Here is a 15219-nt window from a genome sequence, read left to right on the forward strand (position 1 = left end):
CTTGCAATTTGCGGTCTTTCTCTCTCCTTCCCTCTCTTCCTCTGTTCTCTCCTCCCAACTCCTTTCTCTCTCTTTCCATCAACCCTGCCACTTACTTTCTTCTCTCTGCCTTCTCATCTTCCTCGTTTGCACTCACTGTGGGATAAGAGCATCAGTTAAATGCCTAAAATGTCATTAAAAAAAAAAAAAAAAGATCCAAAACCAATGAATCACATAGGAAAAAACAGAGCTCATAAATTTCCCTTTATTCTGTCAGTTATAACAGTTAGCCCAGTTTAAGACCAATGTCCCAACAGCTTTGCAGTTATTTCCGACAGTTAGTCCAGTTTGTACAAATGTGTTTTGACTTCTCCAGCTTAAGGTTTTCCATGTTTTAACATCCCATTCCCTGGATAATAAATGTTTGCAGTCATAAGACTTTAGCTTATCACACCAGCATTACAGAGGCAATTTTATGGCAGCTTCACAGATGAAATCAAGGAACCAAGTACTGTTGAGGAATGTGTTGTTAAGTTCAGGAAACTAGGCACCAAATCCAGAGTAAGGAAGGAGTTAAAAATTCACTCAGCCAATATTTATACACTTCACTTCAGTGTCCTCATTCAAGGTCCTCAGGCCCACAGCCCATGTCTGACATACTTGCAGTATTTACTAAACTCAGCACAAACAGGTCTGCGTCAGATCAAAAATCACCTTGTGTTTGCCGCGGTAAAGGCAGTAAGCTCAGCTGTCTGATCATCTTGTGTGATTCTCTGTCGCAGAGCAGGCTTTTGCCTTTGTAGACTGGATTCATTCAAAAGCATTTAGCATAGCCTTTAAAAATGGCGTCCACAAACAGTGCACCTCCTTTTATATTGCAATCAAGTAATATTGCTTATATACAAATTTAGACTTAACCTGGACTGTGGTTGATGGAGAAATATTAACAGTTCATACAAGTTGATGGCTGACGTCATAGTCTTTTCTCACAAAAAGCGCTCAAAGCAGATGATGACGTAGATTCAGTATTCTAAGTGAACATCACAGAAAGCATTCTGAGACCAGGAGAACAGTTTCAGAGATTATACCAAGCAAAAACTCAGTTTCTGCGGCACCAAATCCATTTCTGGATTTCTCCTTAATAATTAATTTCATTAAGTACTTATGTTATCTGACATATTCTTTAAAAGCTAAAGAACGCAGACGAAGACTGTTCTTGTGTCCCTGTATGAAGCCTATGACTCTGGTCACCTCAGCAGGGTGAGCTGCGTATGTAGCTAGCTGAGTCAAGCTAACCGTTAGCAATAAGACCCAGGAACAGGAGCAGCCCTGCTGGAGCAGGGATCCCCCACCCATGAATTAAACATGCTGAGCAGTGGGCGGTGCTAACGGGCGGGAAATTCCTTTCCTGCTCACAAGAACGACCTGCTCGCCGCTGTGTGCATAGTGCAAATGTGTCTAAATAAGGCCAAAGGTACATTTTAAAAAGAACAGGTTGACAGTTAATAATATATAACCATATACCGTATTTAATAAAATACTGCCAAAAACAGCATGGGAGAACTCTTTGATTGCATTTAATCTGCTAGGAAGTCTGGAAAATAAATACTACAACACGTCTCTCTCTCTCTGTCTCTCTCTCCCCCCCCTCTCTCTGTCTCTCTCTCACTCTCTCCCCCCTCCCTCCCACAGATCAGGATCTGTATTGGCTGAAGTGCCCAGGTGGTGTGTGTGTTCCGTATCCCTGCGGCGCGGGGCTGTAGGCAGTCCTATAGCCCGGCACCGAAGGCCTCCCCAGGCCCGCTCCCAGGCCGCTCTCCGGCCGGGCCCAGCCCTGGCTGAGCACGCCGCCGTACGGGGAGGGCCTGGACTCGAGCCCCAGGCTGTAGGGCCTGTGCGGCTGGGAGCCGGGCAGCAGCAGCGGCTGAACGTTCCTCCCCGGCGTGTCGAAGGAGAACTCGGGCGGCGGGCAGCCGGGTTTGGCCGGGGTGGAGGTGAGCACGTCCAGCTCCCCGGCGGGGCGGGACGGGGGGGCCAGGCCCCCGTGGTCCAGGGCGCTGGGGACGGCGGCGGCGGCCGGGAGGAGGACCCCGGTGGCCAGCGACGGCCGGATCCAGTCGTCCTTGAATATCTGCACTGTTACCGTGGCGACCAGGGCGTGGAGGCGGCTGGTCACGTGGGCCAGCACCATCTGCTCGTTGGCGTCCCGCCGAATTCGGACGTGGATGGAGCCCGCCTGCGCACACAGCCAGTGGAGAGGGAAGCCGGTCAGAGCCTGCGGCCGTTTCACATGTTTACATAACAGCTCCCAGCCCCTGTGCACAATCCTGATGAACTTGACCAGGGGCATTTCAGGCACTGAGGCTCACAGAATATCTGAGCTCATCATGATACCAGATAGAGAGAACTGACCATCTTCAGTACAGGGCTAACTTATTTATACAGAGTTCACAGTATCTCTGTACAATGGCCAAAGCGCTTGGCCCGGCTATAAGTGTTTTACCACAGAACGCCGCGCAGAACGAGCGCCATTTTACACCTTCACATTGACAAGTCTTCCTTCATCCCATGCATTGGGCTGGCCTCCCTCAAAAAAGGGATTGCAGCTCAAGGGATTTCCTGGTTGAATAAAGACTGAATAAATAAAAAACTGAACCCACCAGGCACTGTGTAATTACCATACGCACCATGGTGGTGTCACTCTGATAAACAAGCTATTTTATAGTCCCACAGATAAAGGAATTTTCCACACCCAGTGGAAATTTTTGCATGTGACAGTTCCAGCAGCACTTTGCATAATTTAAATCAAAGATATTATTTTGCTACACAACAGGAATTTGTGTGGACATAACTATGCATTCATATTTAACAGTGAATACCACAGCATGCTTGATATTCAGTGCGTAAGTATACGTGCATGTGTATTTGAGAAAGCAGCTTACTCCCAATTTTGAACTTTCAAAAGGTTTCAATTAATCAGTCGTGATAACAGCACTAAAGGCAATTAATTCCCTTTTTTGTAGGGTAAACAGCATAAAATTTTCACTAAACACACACGCCAGGTCTCTGTGTCGTCTGTAATAAAGGGTGAGGCCATTTTATTTTTGGACCCAGAGTCAGGCCTGTGTAAACGTGTCCGTTCCAATTAACTGGCCTAACGAACTGAGCACAAGTCCTGCCAGAATTCACCCATCCGGCTCTGAGGAGTAACAGAGCTACGCTGGGGTACCAGGGAGCCGCTCTGAGGGGTAACAGAGCTACGCTGGGGTACCAGGGAGCCGCTCTGAGGGGTAACAGAGCTACGCTGGGGTACCAGGGAGCCGCTCTGAGGGGTAACAGAGCTACGCTGGGGTACCAGGGAGCCACACTGAGGGGTAACAGAGCTACGCTGGGGTACCAGGGAGCCGCTCTGAGGGGTAACAGAGCTACGCTGGGGTACCAGGGAGCCGCTCTGAGGGGTAACAGAGCTACGCTGGGGTACCAGGGAGCCGCTCTGAGGGGTAACAGAGCTACGCTGGGGTACCAGGAGCCGCTCTGAGGGGTAACAGAGCTACGCTGGGGTACCAGGGAGCCGCTCTGAGGGGTAACAGAGCTACGCTGGGGTACCAGGGAGCCGCTCTGAGGGGTAACAGAGCTACGCTGGGGTACCAGGGAGCCGCTCTGAGGGGTAACAGAGCTACGCTGGGGTACCAGGGAGCCGCTCTGAGGGTAACAGAGCTACGCTGGGGTACCAGGGAGCCGCTCTGAGGGGTAACAGAGCTACGCTGGGGTACCAGGGAGCCGCTCTGAGGGGTAACAGAGCTACGCTGGGGTACCAGGGAGCCGCTGTGAGGGTAACAGAGCTACGCTGGGGTACCAGGGAGCCGCTCTGAGGGTAACAGAGCTACGCTGGGGTACCAGGGAGCCGCTCTGAGGGGTAACAGAGCTACGCTGGGGTACCAGGGAGCCGCTCTGAGGGGTAACAGAGCTACGCTGGGGTACCAGGGAGCCGCTCTGAGGGGTAACAGAGCTACGCTGGGGTACCAGGGAGCCGCTCTGAGGGGTAACAGAGCTACGCTGGGGTACCAGGGAGCCGCTCTGAGGGGTAACAGAGCTACACTGGGGTACCAGGGAGCCACTCTGAGGGGTAACAGAGCTACGCTGGGGTACCAGGGACCCACTCTGAGGGGTAACAGAGCTACGCTGGGGTACCAGGGAGCCGCTCTAGGGGTAACAGAGCTACGCTGGGGTATCAGGGACCCGCTCTGAGGGGTAACAGAGCTACGCTGGGGTACCAGGGAGCCGAAGCCGACGGTCCAGAAGTGCTCGTTCCGGACCTCCAGCACCCCGTCCAGAGTGGACACCTGAGGGATCAGGACACAGATACGAGTGCTATTAGCTCATATAGAGGCCAGGGTTCCCAATTAAACTGCATGTGTTTGCATACCAAAATGTTCCATTCATTTTTTTAATGATGTATTTAGGGTAAATCTATGATTTTAAAAGTGTAATTTTCTGCAACAGTCCAGGATACTTTGAGCTAAAGGACTGCTATAATGTGGTGGACTGACATTTTGAGGCATGTTAGTTTAAAAATATTGTTTCGTCTACAGACTTCACTCCGCATGCTGAGATGTTGTTTACTTTTTCAAGCTCGGATTGCAGGTTAAATGGCTAAAATGCCACAAAATAGCCTGCCAGCTTTCAGCCAGATTTACCATCAGCTGCCAAATGACATGGTATTTTTTTGTGACCGCTGTTGTTCTCTTACCTCTCTGAGCAGTTTGTCCAGCTGACCAATCATGTGCGACGGTGTGGTCTGGAGAGATGGGGAAAGAGAACAGAGGTGTGTTAACAGAGTCTCCACTGAGCACCTCAACATCATGCAAGCTGAGGGATCAAACACACTGATGACATGATGAGGACTCAAACCTGTCCTGGAGGGCTACACTGGTTTATCAGCTATCAAGTGCTTAATTTAAACCGTTAAGGTGTAAGATCACAAATATGTGATTAGAATGTTCTTAACTGAGCATAAGTCAACATAACATAATGGTTGTTCTACTTTGAGTGATACGTTTGTGGACGGTAACGGTCATTCTCCTTTTGAGTAACTCACTCGTAGACAGTAATGGTTGTTCTTTGAGTGAAGCATATGTTGACGGTAATGGTTGTTCTCCTTTTGAGTAACTCACTCGTAGACAGTAATGGTTGTTCTTTGAGTGACGCCTATGTGGACGGTAACGGTCGTTCTGCTTTGAGAGTGCAGACCCGTACCTGCAGCAGCACCTTCCCGCTGTACACGCTCATGGGATACATCGTGCCGAAGGTCATGAGCGCGATGGCGACCGCAGAGGCCGTGTCCACGGCGTTGTAGTTACTGCAGTCAAAAACCACAAACAAGCAGACACAGTAACTACCAACTGCAATTAAACAACTACCATCAGTTACAAACAAGCAGACACAGTAACTACCAACTGCAATTAACAACTACCATTAGTTACAAACAAGCAGACACAGTAACTACCAACTGCAATTAAACAACTACCATCAGTTACAAACAAGCAGACACAGTAACTACCAACTACAATTAAACAACTACCATTAGTTACAAACAAGCAGACACAGTAACTACCAACTGCAATTAAACAACTACCATTAGTTACAAACAAGCAGAAATAGCAATGACCAACTGCAATTAAACAACTACCATCAGTTACAAACAAGCAGACCTGGTAACGACCAACTGCAATTAAACAACTACCATCAGTTACAAACAAGCAGACCTGGTAACGACCAACTGCAATTAAACAACTACCATCAGTTACAAACAAGCAGACCTGGTAACTACCAACTGCAATTAAACAACTACCATCGGTTACAAACAAGCAGACACAGTAACTACCAACTGCAATCAAACAATTACCATCAATTACAAACAAGGAGACACAGTAACTACCAACTGCAATTAAACAACTACCATCAGTTACAAACAAACAAGCACAATCAGTAACTACCAATCGCAATCAAACAATTTCTATAAATTACAATTACACAATTAGAACTTAACAATTATTATCAATTACCACCAATTCTAATTGATTATATAATTTACAAACAACTACCATCAACAGTTAATATCAAACACTTACAATCAATTACAGTAAAACTGCTACTACTGTACATCATTGTACGGCGGAGCTGGCGTTTGTCCAATTCCAGCCAAGTCAATTTAGGGAATGAACCAAAATTCATTTCATTAATTACAAAATCCTCGCTGAGCGTTTTTCAGCTCACGCAGTAATGAGGTGCTCTGGTGCCGGATCTCTTTACAAACAAAGTGCATCGATAAGCAGGAGGAGTAACGGGGATTACTCCCACACTTTGGGCGTAAAAGCACTGCTGAACTGACTGTATATTGGAATTTACCGTGCTCTGAAACAAAGTACGGTAATACAGCAACTACATGGTACAGACATTACACATGCGATAAACCTGTACGACTACACTAAACTACACTAAACCAACAACAACCAGTCAAAAAATGTAATTCCACCTTTAAGCTGGTTTAATCTTCCTAAGTGGTCACAGAGTTGTATAATCCGTAGTACGCCACCCTTACAGCTCACAAGTGTATCAGGTGGGCAAGCCGAACGCGACCACATGCGGTTCACACAACCGTGTCATTTAAAAAAACGGGGAGTTAACGGGCTTACCGGGCTACACGACAGCCTTTCCCACTTCATCTTTACGAGTGCTGATCAGGTTTAAATCAACGGGACCCAGATCCAGATCCACGCACAAAGTAATCAATTTACTCATTTAAGCTTGAAGCTTGTTAGAAACCACATCGGGAGGTGTTTGACCGACAACTGTAATTACTGACCCAACGCTTAAATTCAATTTTGCTTGTAAAGCGCTTTTTACCGAGACGCTGTCACAGAGACACTTTACGGAGGAAACAAAAAGGACAATTTGGCAAAAACCAGGCCTGAACCCCCATAAAGGCGATCAAGTGAGGTTAAAAACACTCCCCAGTGGGAAGAAATCTCAGGAGATACTTGGCTATAGAGAGAGGCAACTGGCCAGCCTGGTTTTAATAGTAAAGGCAGAATGAACGGTAACAGAAATGAAATGAGCGATCTGTCAGAGTGGTTAATCAAATGGGCTCGGCGGGTCATAGTCTGAGATTTTAAACTAGCGGGTAAATTAGAGTTAGATGAGGGCAGTAGCAGTAAGCAGGATGAGCTCAGCGCTGTGCCCTGCTCCCGTACAGCATGGCGTGTGTCACTCACTTGGTCTCGATGAGCATGTACGTGATGCAGAGTGACAGGGCGCCGGCGATGTTGACCAGGAGGAAAGGGTTCATCCGCGGCAGGAGAACACTGCTGAGCCCCGGGATGACCCCACACACACTGCAGAGGACACACACACACACATACACACACGCACATATGCACAGACACACACACACACACGCACACAAACACACATACACACGCACGCACACACACACACACACACACACACACACACACACACACACACACACACACACACGGTTACACACACGACAACACACACGAGCACAGCACGACAACACACAAAACACCACAGAAAACACTACATACACACAACAGGACAGACAGAAGTACACATGTGGTAAGCAGTGTTTTAAGCACCTGGCAGTAATGCACAAAGCCTCAAAATCTACACATCATGTCCTTATAGAAACAGAACATACTGAAGTATTTTGTAAATATGTGGACTTATTTGGAAGATCATAAATATATTTCACATTAGTGCATAAAAAATACTGCAATATCTGAATGTGGCAGTCATTTGTATATCTGCCAATATATTATGAGGTATTACAGTATCTTAATATATTTTATCCCGATAGATTTTATATTATAATATACTGTTCCATAATGGCGTATTGAAACATAGAGTGTGATCCCAAACTGCTGTAATACATTGATTCAGTCAAAATTTATGCCACTTTTCATATGAAATCCTACTCCAGGAGCCATTTCAGATGGCTCTGAGCTGTGTGAATAATGTGAGCACATCGTACACACGCTCCTCCTGAGGGCCTGGCTGAGCTGAGCTGAGCCGTGCCCTCTCTGGGCAGCGTGCTCTCTTTCTGATCTCTTTGTGCAGAGGGCTTGTACTCCGGTCATGGGTCGTGTCTGGACCAGGCCCACCGCTGTGAACCCCATTGTTCCTGCGCTTTTATCTGAGATCCGGACCAATTCGGACAAATAAATTATGCATTTGTGGGCGGGGCTGGCCGACTTAATCAAACGGCCTCCTCGGCCGACGCTATGAAACATTCATGCGCGGTGGATTTCAGACGCAGGGTGGGCGGGGGAGCCAGAGGAAAACGCTGCACGTTTTTCCAGCAGGATATTTTACGGTTTACTACAGGGCTGTGTGACGGACAGCCCACAGGGGCTAAATTTGGACCCGCCCTTGACCTGCTCTTGGCCGTATTACCATGAGTAATTATTCAAAAGCAGACCGATTAAACAGTAATATTCAGAGGAATTATAATGTTCGCACCCAGCATCCAGGAAGAAGGAGGAGGGATCAGATATGGAAGGGGAGGGACTTCCTGTTTTATTCATGGCGCTGCTGTGGTGGCATTAGCTGTGTGTGTGTGTGTGTGTGTGTGTGTGTGTGTGTGTGTTAGCGCGCAGTGTTAACGGTGCAGTAGGTGGCGGACGATACGAAGCGACGTCAGCACAGGGGACAGCATTCGCTCAAAACGTAGAAGGTCACCTGATACACAGTACACAATATACGCTACAGTAAGTACAATATGCTAATCCACAGTTCAGATGCTGTTCTACAGTAAGTACAATGTGCTAACACACAGTACAGACGCTGTTCTACAGTAAGTGCAATGTGCTCACCCACAGTACAGACGCTGTTCTACAGTAAGTACAATGCACTAACCCACAGTACAGACACTGTTCTACAGTAAGTACAATGTGCTAACACACAGTACAGACGCTGTTCTACAGTAAGTACAATGTGGCTGTCATCACACACAGGAAAACCCTGTTAGCATAGCGCAAAATGATACTCACTCAAAGACCCTGCGCACATTAGCTAGGAAAACAAGCGAAATCATTCATCATCGCCCTCCTTTCAGGGGCAAACCTGTGACCGTTCCTTAGCGGAAACGCTGATGAGAGGGGCGAGGGGAACGCACATTCTACACACACCCCACCCCCCCCCCCACAGATACCCAGCGACACGGAATGTTCCCGTCTCCCTAAACATTCCAATTCAGTGCAACTTCTGAAAAGGCGCGGTCAGCTACGATGGATGTTCTGTAACGCTATATGGCACCAGAAACTCCTGATATCAACCGGAACCTTCCGCGGTTAAGAAGCGGAGGGGATGGAAGGAGCGCGGGAGGATGCAGGCGAGCCCATTAATCTGGGAGGGAAAGGGATCCTGAATGCGAAGGCTACAAAAAAACGAGCGCCTCACGTGAAGGCGGAGCCTCCGCTGACCGTCCGGGCGAAATGAAGGCGAGCTCGAAGCAGGAAAGGTGCCCGTGTTGAGGTCTGGCCAAGGGGCACGTCTCTCGCCCCTGGGGGACCACTCTGCGGGCTTCTCCTACAGTCCTCCATACGCTGCTGCACTTTACTCCATCTGAGAACCTGACCTGCCCTGATGCTCTGACCCTCGGCCTGAGTGAGGCAGTCTGGCGAGGGGCAGCGAGGGGGGGGGGGGCAGCAGGGTCGACGGGGGTCGACGAACGAGCGGCCGGGGAGGGGTCTTACCTGCGGCTCAGGTCTGCGACGTGCTCCTGGAGACAGCTGGTGCTGGCAGCTGGGGGTGGAGGGAGAGAGAGAGGAGGGGAGGGGGGGGGGACAGCGGACGGTTAGGAGGGGAACAACACGCGCCTCTCCGACCTCCGCTCCCCCGGTTTGGCCCACATCCTGGGCCCACAATGGCTGCTATTGTCACGGCTGTAACAGTAAACCCGCCCAGCGGACCAGCACAACCAGCCCCCATCCACCTGCAGTATTACTTTACGTTGCTAAAAGGCCCCAGATATGCTTTTAGCCTGTCTCCCGCCATCTGTCTCAGCTAATGGAGGAAGGGGCTAGCAGGGAAAAGACGTGACTGAACACCAGGCACAGGAGAGCAAGGACCCATGGCTGCCTGTCACTCCCTTTCCTGAGGAGAGAAGCCCCTTCAACAGCATGATCTTTCTTTAAAAGTATGTGTGGCATTTTGCAGAACAGTTCTGGGTCAACTTCAGCCTTCGAGCCTCACAGAGAATGTTCCTAACTGAACATTCTAATGCTGATGTGGTGTAACAATCACTCCTGGTAATTGAAAGCAAAGGAGTTCTAGAACACGGACTTATAAGTATTCCAGAAAACCTACTCTCCAAAGAGTGAACCTGTTTTAGAGCCAAGCCCCGCCTCTGAATGGCCCTGGACAGAGCCCTTCCGGCCGTACAAATCAAACCAGTCAAAGCCGAGAGCTCCAAATTTTGCGTGACAGTCTGCCTCTGATGGGGTCTCCCTCGGTGACGGCGTCTGCGAGACACAGCCGTTTACCACGGCAGGGCCTGGTTTGCTCTAAAGGGCTCCTTTCAAAAGGAAGTCACACACAAACGGCTTAAGGCGATTAACTGGTATTTTTTCAGTGGCAACACTCAAGGTGGCCCAGTGTACTGGCAAGACCGATTTCATAAGTAAATCAAGCTTTACTGTAGATCCCCATTTGAAGTTGTAGAAAAATGTAACACTGTGCTTTAAGCTGTGCACTACAGAGACAGACTGAGGCCATTTTCCTGGGACAGATGATGTTCTAGACCCACTATGGTTAACCCCTAACAAATACATCTAGTACAAGCAGACACGCCTCCTCTATATCAAGCTATACTCAGCTGATCTTCTGTTGCTATGTTCTGCGAGCAGTCAGCTTATATTATATGACGCAGCTATGCTGTTGCTATGATTTATGATGTAATCTTATCTGTCTCAAACTGCTACGAGCTTGGCTTGTTGGTTCTGCTGCTGTGACGTCTAAGTTCATTTCATCAGTTGTTTTTGTATTACTTGCTCCGGGGCTACAGAAGAAAACTAGCTCTTCGGCTAAATGTGTCACTCTGAACACAGACGTCCGTGAAAATGTTCACCAGTGTGCACAGACCATGTCAAATAAGCGTGAATAAATAAGTAAACACATATGCCCAGTGTCAGATCATAAGTCATCCTCTTCAGTAGATGTCATCCTGGAATGAATATCCTATTAAATGATTTCTCTGAAGTCACAATATCATATTACTTACTAATAAAATTATTAATATGTACCTATAGGGGGGGGGGGGGGAGATGTATCTCACCACTAAAGTGAGCTCAACTTCTCCCTTAGTCAAAAGAGATGTCAAATCATCCAGATCAGTACAATTAACAGCTTAGTTAAACCCAATTACTGCGTCTGACTTGGACAAAAACAAGAAAACAAACAAGGTGGGCCCACTTCCAGGCCCCAATCCCAGCCCTCTGAGCCAAGCTTGTGCAAAGCCCTGGGGCTGCTGCTTTCTTCTGCTCCAGTTCAGCTCCTGTCATCAGGCTGGAATAAATGCCCTGATCTGGACCTGGCATCTCTTTGCCATCTCTTTGCCACTGGCTTCCAGTCTTTTGGACAAGAAACTGGTAGTTACAGGTGGGTTAAATGACTGGATAATCAGCTCACTAGCTTCTGTTACCCGTTTCCACGAAGAAGAGATTTACATTTGATGCGAATCGTCGTTTCTCCGCAAACAAACAGAAATATGGTTCATTAACAAACGAACGCGGGACGAAACTCGATTTGCACCGAGTTCAAATTAAGTGGCAGACGTTTGCGAAAACAAAGAAACGCTTGAGCGTTTTATTAGGGCGAACATGAGTCCGGCCAGACCCATTAGAGCATCACAATCTTGGACGGACAGAAAATACTGTTCAGCTGAATCAACTGCTTATTCAAACAAACCGGTCAAGAGTCTTCAATGAAAACCATCGTACCAAGGTGGCCCCAGGAAGCAGGAAGGCGAGAGTGCATCACTAGGAGACACAGTGCAGTAATGCGGCCATCTGTTCATCACTAAGGTGGGAAAAAATCCTGACAATCCAAGCTGCGAAGCTTAAGAAACACGTGTACTAAACATTTTCTTCCCCCCTTCACTCAAACCGCACGGAGGACAGCCCGTCTCAACACAGCCGTCTAATATCCGCGCTGTGTTTGACATGAGCTTAAATAACTGCCACCAAACACATGCGATCTCTCTAATGCTGTCTGCCAAAGCTGTTAGTAATGGGGATGTTTTCCCCAGGGCACTGGTCAGGTATATGAGGGCATATTCTCCAATTACCAGGGCCACCATGCCGGCTCTGCTAACCTGCGCACACTGTGAGAAAGGAAGTGATGTCATAAGCGTAAAGGGCGGACTCGGCTGGGGGTATTAGCCGAAGCTGACCTGCGCATGTGGTGTCCGTTAAAAAATGGACCAGGCTCGGATATCAGAACAACAAGTCGTGCCCGGAGATTACAGTAATGAGACTGGTTCAGGAATACAACTGGCCATTCCAAATTATGAGTAAAATGAGAAACGCATATGTGACTTTAAAAAAAAATGAACCACTCACATTCTTATACACCTGAGTAGAGCTGCCAGCCTCAGTGAGTATAGCTAATGAATGCCACACACATACATTTCTGTTCAGAACTCAAAAACCCCTCAGGACTTTTACGTACGCCACGCTGGCTCTCATTGGTTATAAGGTGTGGGGGGATAGGCCAAAGCGGGAGAAAGGCGACAGGCCAACATTCCCTGTAAATATGTCTCCCAGCCAATCAATGCCTCCCATGCAGTCACACGGTATTAGCAAGAAGCAGCTAGCTGGTTTACGGTTCTGTCCACCAACGATGACTTCCATTACAAAGGCAGATACTCGCAGGACTGAAAAAAAACAGCAGTAACATTTCATTGTAGTCAGTAGTGATTTTTAAATAATGCCCTCATATTGTGATGCTTTCCATTCTGTAAGACTGTCCAGCTGGGTGTGATTTCTGTCCCACGACTCAGCAAGCCATGATTTCTTGTTTGCGCCACTCCAGAACCTTAGCCCTGTTCACTTCAATGAAGAAGCCTTGTAACATAGAAAACTACTGTTCCAAGCAGAGATTTAGAACAGGGCAAAAATGAGGCCTGTCGGAAACCTAAGCTTAAATGTTCATTCCTTGTCTGAGTCAAACACAGCATATGTAAGAGCCAGAAATTCCACACGACAGTATCATTCTGTAAACTGTGAATTGTGTTGTCCTGGGTTTAGTTTGGATGTCCTGAGGATTTTTCAGGATGTAAATGTAAATCATTTCAGCCGTATTCAAACAGAACCGTCGTGTTGGTAATGAACACAGTCCAGCTGCTATTAAATCCAGCGCAGTTTCATTTACCAACTGAAAACTGAACAAATGGTCAAGGTCAAGCAATGAAGACCTGTGCAGTGATATGAAAGGACTGAGGCTGTTGAGAACACACACGCACACAGACAGACACACACACGCGCACACATACACACGCGCACGCATACATACACATGCACGCACACACATCCAACGAGCACAAACACACACACACACATACGTGAACATACACACGCAGGCATGCGTACATGCAAAAACCCCACTGCCAAATTGAGAGTTTGTAGACATCCACGCAGTGCCAGTCAGCACCGGCACGGTCCGGATTCGATCCGAGACCCTGGGGCTCATCCACGCGCCACGGCGTGGTGCCTTATCCGAACAAGCCACCCAGCAGCCCCCAGCCTGATTTTTAGCAGCATTGGATTTATAACCCGACTGTGGGATCCAGGAGTCAGACCTGTCTGCGAGGGCTAGCCTCACCCCGGTGTGTGGGTTGGACCAGTAGTCTGTGCGCTGCAGGAACAGGAGAGGAGTTTACACAAGCCTAGATGGGCCGATGGGCTGTCCTCATCACGATGTGTCTTGATGTACTTAAGACAGTCGCTGGAGATGGATATGCTGGTAATAAGGGCTTATTGCTCAAGTTACCCAACATGGCTGACACACCCTGAATCGTTCCACAAGCCAGTTATGTGACGGCTAAAAGGTCTGAAAAAAAGGACTAGACCACCCCCACCGTGTGTCACACATTCACTTCACTTCAGGCGACACGCTCCCTCGCCGGGCCTACACACCTGCAGCGCAGTCTGAGTTAGTTTCAGTTCGGCACGTGCGGCTGTCTGCGAGCGGGAATGAAACCGCTTCCCCTCACCGGTGAACTCTCGCTAACCCCGATACCTCGCGCAGAGCGAAACAGGAAGTGGAAGGGATTCTCTCTAACCTCCGCGGGACCTTAACTAAATCTTTTCGGGTTACATGTGAAAGGGCACGGCAAAGAAGAGCGTGACACCCGTGAGATCACGTGGGCCCTTAAAGTGACAGTGGCAGATTCCGAGTCAGAGCCCGGTTGGCAGTTACGCACCTCCGCTAAGCGCACACTCCACTCCTCTAAAGAGGGTAATAACCTGATAGCCAAATCCAATTACTCCCTTTAAGATGTGACACTGACCTTCTGGTCTGAAAGGATGAAAAAGAATGAATGGTAGTGCGGCAGGAGGTGCAGAAACAGGTATGCATGCACGCATGCATGCAAAACACACGAGCATACACTCATGCTCACGCATATATATACACATATGCATGCATACACATATACATCAATGAATGCATTCAGAAACAAACACTTATATGCACATGTATACTAGCATACACACACACACGTGCATGCACAGGCAAGCACGCGCACACACACGCACAAACTGGGTTCTGAGAAGGTCAGAAGGAGAGCGTGTGGGGGAAACAGTGCGTCCCCACGTTATAAAGCCATACGCTGTGGGCGTGCGGGACGAGCAGGAGAGACTCTCACCGCTCTGCCCAAGGCCGCGGGCACATTTCCGAGTTCCTGGGCGTCGATCCTGCAGTGCCCCTCTTCGTCTGCTTATCGCTCATCTTTCAGTTACGCTCCAGACGGGCGGAGCAGCGCTTAATCTGCACTAATCCCTGTCCCGTCTGCAAGGGCCCCCGCGTCACACCTCTGCAGACAGCCAGCGGGGGCCGCCTGAGAGTCAGAGGTCCCCACAGCGCCCCAATCTCCTGCCCAAATGCACCCCTCCTGCAGAAGCACACCCCTTCTGCAGAACTACTCCCAATCTGTAT

At 48.5% G+C, this 15219-nt stretch overlaps 1 protein-coding gene across 2 annotated transcripts in view; it reads right to left on the reverse strand.

Annotated features, from left to right (window-relative positions):
- Window positions 1-230: 230 nt before the first annotated feature.
- LOC135244556 (zinc transporter 6-like) overlaps window positions 231-15219 on the reverse strand; it is an 83653-nt gene continuing 68664 nt past the window's right edge. For both annotated transcript variants that reach the window (XM_064316966.1, XM_064316965.1), the window contains 6 exons: window positions 9759-9807; window positions 7254-7373; window positions 5236-5338; window positions 4730-4777; window positions 4254-4322; window positions 231-2215 (listed from right to left, as the gene is read on the reverse strand). In XM_064316966.1, the coding sequence (XP_064173036.1) occupies window positions 1673-2215; window positions 4254-4322; window positions 4730-4777; window positions 5236-5338; window positions 7254-7373; window positions 9759-9807 (932 nt within the window). In that variant the 3' untranslated portion in view covers window positions 231-1672. The remainder of the gene's footprint in view (window positions 2216-4253; window positions 4323-4729; window positions 4778-5235; window positions 5339-7253; window positions 7374-9758; window positions 9808-15219) is intronic.

This window comes from Anguilla rostrata, chromosome 18 (assembly GCF_018555375.3).
Source record: "Anguilla rostrata isolate EN2019 chromosome 18, ASM1855537v3, whole genome shotgun sequence".
In the NCBI taxonomy this organism is placed as follows: domain Eukaryota; kingdom Metazoa; phylum Chordata; class Actinopteri; order Anguilliformes; family Anguillidae; genus Anguilla; species Anguilla rostrata.